The 8,713-nt window shown below is 47.5% G+C and overlaps 1 protein-coding gene across 1 annotated transcript in view; it reads right to left on the reverse strand.

Annotated features, from left to right (window-relative positions):
• INSC (INSC spindle orientation adaptor protein) overlaps window positions 1–8,713 on the reverse strand; it is a 129,021-nt gene that overhangs the window by 23,982 nt on the left and 96,326 nt on the right. Inside the window, exon 8 of the mRNA XM_049649492.1 lies at window positions 1,068–1,239. Within this exon, the coding sequence (XP_049505449.1) occupies window positions 1,068–1,239 (172 nt within the window). The remainder of the gene's footprint in view (window positions 1–1,067; window positions 1,240–8,713) is intronic.

Here is an 8,713-nt window from a genome sequence, read left to right on the forward strand (position 1 = left end):
GAAAAGTACTCATAGATCTTAAAATTCTAGAGCCAGAAAGACTCAAGTGAAATGGTTCCAACCCCATGTTTTATATATTAGGGAAATTGTGAGATGGTAGCATCTCACACAGGGCCCGCACAGGATTGCCGGACAAAAGCTACTTGTTGAGGGGATGAATGGAAAGACAAAAAAAATCCACACCCGAATATTCTGACTCCAAATCCAGTCTGTGCTGCCCCTAAATTTGTGCTATTCCAAATCTTTCCAGCCCTGGTGTGATGATTCCAAGAGTGAACCCTAAATCTTCTGATGAGATTAACTTTCATTCAGTTTCAATAAGATATGGACGCGGTTGCAGAGATAAGGATAGAAGTAGAAACACACATCCTTGCCAGCACCTACAGAAGAAAGGATGTGGATTGCCAAACAAGTTTCCTGAAGATTTGATCCAGACAAGTCCTGGCTTATGCTGTTTTGCAAAGGAAAACCGGAGGAAGAGAGTATTCTAGATCTCAGGCTATGATTCTCCAACCAGGAGGACATAAATCTGAATAGGGGAACCTACAAGTATCAGAGTTTTCAAGGCCTCACGACGTGGGATCGGGGTGGGGGGCTGCAGGTGGTGGGCTGGGGTGTGCCAGTGCCTTCTGAGAAGCTTTTTGCCTCATCACTGCTGCCACATTCATTGGGTGCAATAGTCTGAGACTTTAACTTTAGTAACAAAGCCCATCAGAGTCTCTCTGGCCAAGGATCTGAACCCCAAAATTCAAGGTCCTACACTTCTCCATGGGGCTTGTCCTGGTCTCTGATCTGAAAGACCAGTTCATCCCAATGTGACCTCAGATCAGGGAGCTTCTCAGAGGGCGGCATGCATTTTAACAGGGGACGTGACAACAGAGCTCTTTAAATCCTGATGCTGACACATTAACAGTGGGATTTCAGCTAGCGTGACATCAATTCAGGAGCTACGTGGGGTGCAGCGAGTGTGGGTGTTGGGGGGCAGGAAGGCCTCGTTGGCCTCTCCTGAAGACAACTGTGACAAGTCCCACTCACACAGCAGGCCCCTCCCGCCCAGGGTGACTCACTGACAAGAGCTGTCACGATTTCTTCCATGCTCTCCAGAAAGCTGCCGAGGTGCTGAGTAAAGGGCAGGTGTGGGGAGGTGACCTGGGCAACCACAGCCGCAGCCTCAGCCCGTGTGGCCTCTGAGTGGCTGTCATCGGTCAGGATGTCGGCCAGGCAAAGAACGCCGTCCACCTGCAGGGGAAGAGAGGACACGTTCCCATGTCTCCTGGGAGAGTGCCACTGCTCATGACAGTAATGAGACAGACACAAACCCCTTTCAGGGTCCAGCGCTGGATTCCCAGAGCAAGCCAGGACTTTGTGTGGAGCCAGGGACAACCCGGCGGCAAGGCCCCCAGAATGACCCCAAGTCCGGCATCTGAAGGCCTATCCTTTGGCTCCAGCAGAGATCAGTGACCTCCCATGGGCTTCTTAGAGAGCAGACATCAAGCCAAGTGCCCAAGGGCTAGGCCCTGACCATCCACCACAGCAAAATACAGTAGAAAGACCAGTCACTTAGAATTCCCACATCCCCGAGCTCCAACCCCAGCCCCCTCTTACTTGCACTGTGTGACTTGGCGTTACTTGCTTAACCTCTCTGAGACTCTGTATTCTCCATCCACCAACAGGGTGTTGGGGGTTAAGGCGATGAAACAGGCAATGCGGATCCAGGAAAGATGCTTGTCAAATGTTGGCTCCCTCCCCCCTTCCTTGGGTCAGCACTAGGCTGAGATCAACGTCCTTCCCTCCCCATCGTGTCCTCCACCACCCTCCCCTCCCACCCCCAAAAGAGGGCTGCTTCCCTGGAGGCTTGCTCTCTCTTCCCAACCAGAGAGGAACAAACCTGGCATGATGGGATAGGGATGCCGGATAAAGACTTCAGCTTTACAGTTCTGCCCCGATCAGACTTCATCTTGGCACAACAACAGCTTCTGCTTATCAAGTGCTCACTACGTGCCAGCCAGCCCTCCAAGTGCAGTGCATGCACCATTTAGTCCTTGTAATAACTCTCTGAGGCCAGTATTATTAGTATCCCCATTGTAGAGAGGAAGAAACTGAGGCACAGAAAGGTTCAGTGACTTGCCCCAGATCACAGACTTTCAAAGTAGTTGGGTGAGAATCTGAACCCCGATTGTCTAGCCTCAAAACTCATGGTTTTTATCAGGACATCATACTGCCTCCTGAGGAGTGGAACTCAGACCTCCACCTACTGACATCATCAAAGGTCAGTAGATGAGGCTTTCTGGAGAAAGGCTGGGTGAGTGGGTGGGTAGTAACTTATCAAGGTTAGCTCAGCAGGGCTCCTGCAGCCCCTTAGATGCTCCAGGACACCAGCCTGCCTGAGGACCCTGTCACCAAGCACCAAGACGTCCTTCCCCTGTTAGGAGTCGGGGGTAGGGATGAGACCAGGGAAGAACCAGGGAGAGGTGAAAGAGGGAGAAACCTGTGCTGATGCTCCCCATGCCTGCCATAGGTCTGGGCCTCCTGTCCCTACACCCTCACTTACTGCCACTCAACTTAAGTGGGTCTCCAGAGGTCAGTGTTTCTTTTGACTAATTACCACCACTGAGTTCTGGGCCTCCCTTAAATGGCTCTTGGGAGCTGTAAGGTCCATTAGCTATAAAAGCCTTTGGCAATCTCAGACTCAAAAGAGACAAATGTGGGAACAGGAGCTGGGGGAGCTGTCCGCAATAAAACTTACCTGTGTGTGCCTAATAAAAAAGAACAAACAGCAGCCAGGTGGCCACTGGCAGGACTGGAGTCATGCCAGGTATCTAATAGGCCTTAAGAGTGGGGCCTCAGTTAAGCCCAGGAAAGGAAAAGGGGCTGCACTGGGCCTAGAAACAGGAAGCAGCCCTACTAACAACGTAAGAAACCACTTAGACCTGTCTGGCCTTTATCCCTTTTCCCCTTCCGGCACCATCCGAGGTTATAGCTACAATGATCTGGTCTCCTCAGTCTGACCTTGGATACAAATGGAGTTGCATTCCCCAACCCCGTTGAGAATGCTGGTCAAACCCAAACTGGACCCAAACCTAGTCCCCAACACACGGGGAGATGGGCCAATCAGAACACACTAGAGAGGCCAAGGACTTAATAGTCTCCAAGGGCTTGTGCCATCAAGGCCTAGACACCAGACCTGCTTCCCAACCCAGACCCAACCCAAACCCGCTGGGTACAATCTTCCTGAGCACATACTGTGTGCCAAGCAGAAGTGAGCCAGGGCAGGGTGTTCCATGTAGTGGGGCAGGTGACTCATCCACAAATAACCATTTTATAATGTGATTTCCAATGAGGACACCCTATGCGGAGGCCGCTGGAAGCCACCCTGACTTAATGTCCACACTCCAGCTGAGGGAGGTAGCCCTTGGAGCTCATGCCCAAATACATCTGCTGGCACCATAGCATTTATCACACTGTTTCTCCAAGTGGGAGAATTAGCTGCACTAAATTCACTAAGGGTTTCTTCAATGCACATTCCTGCCCCCTCCCCCAGACCTATTCAGTAAGACTGACTCTAGGGAGGCCGGAATCTGCTTTTTAATAAAACACACAGATGACTTTATGCACCAACAATTTGGAGCAGCACCACTGTGATGTGATTCTCCCTTGTCTTTCCATCTCTCCTGTTCCCCTGGACGCTCTGTAAGCCTGGGTACCACAGTGTGTGCACTCATGGATGCTCCGGGCCTCACACATAGTAGGCTTTGGGTTAAGTGGGGAATAAATGCAAGTGAGTAAAACTTGACTGAAGAAGACACACTTTAGATGAGTAAAGAAGAGTAATGGCATTGCAGATGGAGGAGATACTGCGAGCAAAGACCACTACCAGAATGAGCAGCTCCAGAGAAACAGTCAACTTGGGAACATGGACTCCACAGATTCCTGACCCCAGGAAAGTAACCCCGACCTAGCCTGATTCCTCTTCTGCCCTTCGGTTCCCAGAGAAGAGTATCTATGTCGTCCTATCTATGTAACTGTCCACTGTTCTGCTTTCCTTCTAATTTATTTTATATGTTTCAGATCTCTTTTGATATCTTGTTAATTAGGAAATATGTTGTCCCTTCAAAAGAGAATACATCTGTGTGTCGTGTGTGTGTATTAAAAATGTATGAGGTATAAAAAATAATGAAATGAACACTTACATATGTATATGCCTAATATCCAGAATTCTTTTTTTTAAATTTTTAAAAGGTTTTATTTATTTTTGAGAGAGACAGCATGAGTTGGGGAGAGGCAGAGAGAGAGGGAGACACAGAATCGGAAGCGGGCTCCAGGCTCTGAGCTGTCAGCACAGAGCCCGAGCGAGGCTCGAACTCACAGACAGCGAGATCATGACCTGAACTGAAGTCAGACGCTTAACCGACTGAGCCACCCACGTGTCCCATCCAGAAATTCTAATATTAGGAATGAACTAGCACCAGAAAGCCCCCTGTATTCAGTTATTGATCTCATACCTCTGCCTTTCAGTGTTGGATGGGCCCCTATCCTGAATTTTGTGCTTAATTATTCCCTGATTTATTGCATGTGTACATTTAGTTTTACAAGGCTTTGAACTTGACACAAATGGTATCACAGTGCATATAGCAATTTGGTTTTTCCACAGTCAGCATTATGTTTGGGAAACTCTTCCCTGTTGGTGCATGTGGCTAAGGTCCATTTATTTTCACTGCCGTGTGGTATTTCATTATATAAATTTATCATAATTCATTTATGTATTTTCCTGTTGATGGTAGTTTGAGTCATTTCCCAGTTTTTGCTGTAACATACAGTTCCTCTATAAATATTATTCTTCCATGTGTCTTCTGGTGCATCCATACCAGATTCTCCAGGGGTCTTACCTGAAGAGTGGAATTATTAACTCATAGGATTTGCATACCTTTAATTTCACGGGTGTTGCTAAGTTGTTTTGCAGAACAGCTATAGCAATTTATAGTCCTACCAGCAATGTATAAACTCACTTTTAAGTCCATATTCTTGTCAACATTTGGTACTGTCAGATTCTAAGTTTCTGCCAGTTTGGTGGGTATATAGAATTTTTATTTTAATATGCATGTTTTCACTTTCTATAATGAAGCTAAGATTCTTTTCATGTTTTCATTTTACTTTGATTAGGTTTGGTTTGATTTTGGGTTTTGCCATTTGGATTTTCTCTCTTAATCGCCTGTTTATGTGTTTTGCTCATTTTTCTATTTGGTCGATTGTCACATAGGTCAACTTCCTGGGCTTTTGGCTCCGATGCTAATGACCTGCCACTTAGTCTGTTGTCAGCAAGATGCCACTAGCCCAAGTTGATTTCCGTGTGCATCATTATCTCAGCAGCCCCAACCCAATCAGTTCATCACAGTGGGAGGCCCTTAAGGGGACGACTCCACTGGGCTTCAGGCTTCCCAGCACCTGAACCAATTCCTGTAGCATCTGAACATGCACACGCTCTGGAATTACACCTCCCTGGGTCTAAATCCCGCTTCTGCACATTACTAGCTGCACAACTTTTGTACTTTCTCTGAGCCTTTCTCTATAAGTGGGAGTAAAAATACCACTCTCAGAGGATATTGGAAGTTAATGGAGATAATGCATGTACCACGCCTGCCACATGGGGGTACCATCATCCCACCCCATCCCCATCTGATGGTTGTAGCCATCTCTAGATCTGGGGTCCTGAGTCCTACTCACCTTTCTGTAGGCTCCTCTGAAACTGAGACACCACTGGGTACCTCAGCCCTTTGGGTTGGGGCCCACGGGTTTCCCCACTCATTTAGACACCTCAGCTCATGCAGCCCAGAACTAGGATTTTTAAAGAGAAGTGACTCCTATTTCAATACCTGACCAGCACCAATAAGAGGAATAACTATAATCCCTTGAAAGAGAACAGAGAGAAAAGTAGCACAATTCTGCATCTCTTTAAAGCTCATCAGACATTAACTGTGCACCTACCTTATGATGGGCTGAACTAGGCACTGGTACAAAGACGAATCAGGAAGAAACAAGAGATGGAAAAACAAAGACACATAGAGAAGTTAAAGGAGAGAGGGAGAGAGATTACATGCTTAAAAAGGATTTGGGGACTTGTCTGGTACAGAGACCAGCCTCCCAGTCTCTCTATGATTTGGCCTTTATAACACCTCTCCCTGCTGGGAACTCTCTCCTGCCTGGGACTCCATGATACTCCATTTGGGGGGCTCATCTCCTCCCAGCTAAATACCACTTATTTAGTCTCTCCTCCTTTGCATCCACCTAAGGTAGCTTACCCCCGGTTTCCCTTTCAGCCCCCTTTGTGCCATCTCAGTCAATAGTACTCAAGGCAAGTAGCCTCAGTGACTGACTCACTACGATGACCCCTAAACCTGGCTTTCCAGCCCTGACCTTCTTTCCTGATATCCACACCTACATTTCCAACCTGCTACTGGATCCCTTGATGTTTAACTCCAAGGCTAATTTGACTAAATATTCCACAGGCCCCTCAAACCCGTTCACCTAAAGCACGAGTGGTCATCTTCCATGTCTTCCCTCCCCACTTCCTTCTCAGACCCAGGTGAGAAGTCACCTCCTCTGTGAACACGCACTTGCCTCCCCCAGACAGAGTGTCTCTGTCCTCCAAGCTGCCACACCACTCTGGTCTGACCACAACTAGAGCACTTATTGTGTCAGGTTGTCCTCATAGGCTTATATGTCCACTCTACACTAGATTTGAGCTGCTTTAGGCAGCTCCCGTATTCAATCTTCTCTGGTCCCCAGCACCCAGCTGAGGCCCAACATATGGCAGTTAATACAGTAGGCTGAATTATGGGGAGACAGAGACCTGGGGAGGGAAAGAGATCACCAAGGCCATGAAGCACGTTAATGCCTGGGCCAGGACTCCCATCCCGGTCTCCCTACTCTTTGCCCTGGGCCCCTCTGGGCAGCCTTTGGGAATGGCAGTGAGGAGAGAAGCTGGTGAGAGGATCAGGTTGATGGGGGCTGCTTAGCTTAGCTCCTACGATGGGCCCAGGAGTGTCCCAGCCTGAGGCCAGCTTCCTGAAACACCGGTCCCGTTTCTGGAAAGTCTCCATTCTCAAACCACCCACTTCCCATCCCCAGACATAAACTTAATGATTCCAGGAGAACAATCTAATCAAAGCATTTTCACATCCCTAAAGAAATTGCGGGTGGGGGGCGCCTGGGTGGTTCAGTCGGTTGAGCGTCCGACTTCGGCTCAGGTCACGATCTTACGGTTCATGAGTTCGAGCCCCGCGTCAGGCTCTGGGCTGATGGCTCAGAGCCTGGAGCCTGCTTCCGATTCTGTGTCTCCCTCTCTCTCTGACCCTCCCCCATTCATGCTCTGTCTCTCTCTGTCTCAAAAAAATAAAAATAAAAAAACATTAAAAAAAAATTTTTAAAGAAATTGCGGGTGGAAGCACTTCTATGTAATTAGCTTTTACATGGAATGGGATGGGTCTGGGCCCAAGGCCAAGCTTTCCTCGTGGGAGAACGTACAAGTGGTGATGAGGATGGTCTGGCCTGGTCGTCACCTGGGCAGCAGGGCTGATGGACCTGCGATCTGGACACAGAGGGAACTGATGAATGCTGAGATTCTCCCTGAGGTGAGGGTGAAGGAGCATGAGACCAATGCAGTTGAAGAGCCCAAAATACACAGTAAACATCACATCAGGTTTATGAGCAATGTTCTCCTTTTGATTATTGGAAAAGTATCACTGGTGACTTTTACACAAATATCTAAGGGACACTGGCTAGTACGTAATATATACTGGTGCTGGGCTGCTATTTTCCAGTTCCTTTCTGCATGTTTAGGTTTTAGGGAAAGGCAGAAGAGTTGGTCACTGGGTTGTAACAGTTAAACAGAATCACACAAATGCAGTGGTAACTCAGCCAAAGGGGAGGGAGCATGACCTAAAGACCCCCAAATTTCCTCCTTTGCCTTTCTATCCACTCAGACACCTACAGTCTGCAGGAAAAAAAAAAAAAAAAAAAAAAAAAGACAAGTGGGAACCAAAGAGCAGCTGGAATCCTGTTCATGGGACCAGGCAGGACAGATCTGTTTGCCCAGGATATAGCCAGAGGGAAAATTCAATCATAGAGAAGGAAGCAAGGGTCATACCTAAGGAAGCAAAGAGAAGTGTGGGGCAAGGGACAGGGCAAAGCATTAGGTGGAATAAATGAATCCACCGGTCAGAAGCAAAATCTGAATACGGGATGTAAACCAGATCAGGGCAAGGTCCAGCACAGAACAAGGTAAGAGGTTAAAGGCTCGCTTTGTAACATGAGGTATTTGTTTTAAGGAGTGCTGGTAGAGCTGACAGCTCAATAGAAAGCTACAGAAAGTAAAACATGCCTCCAGGAGGATAATATCATTCTCCTCCCAAGCTAACATATCCCAGACACCACTCAACCTCCTTTGCTATTTCAAACAAGAGTCTTTGATTAAAAACTAAGTGTCAAAGTGTATAAAACAAATATGAATATGTAATAGGGAATGGGACAATGGATGAAAGGGATTATATAACCAGTCTGGCAAGCAAGTCAGTGAGGTAGAGAGAGGTGAGTTATTGCGGTGGAGAAAAATCAGGGACTATACAGAGAAAGACAGATACCGTATGTTTTCACTCTTATGTGGATCCTGAGAAACTTAACAGAAACCCATGGGGGAGGGGAAGGGAAAAAAAAAAAA

The sequence above is a fragment of the Panthera uncia genome, chromosome D1 (genome assembly GCF_023721935.1).
Source record: "Panthera uncia isolate 11264 chromosome D1, Puncia_PCG_1.0, whole genome shotgun sequence".
In the NCBI taxonomy this organism is placed as follows: domain Eukaryota; kingdom Metazoa; phylum Chordata; class Mammalia; order Carnivora; family Felidae; genus Panthera; species Panthera uncia.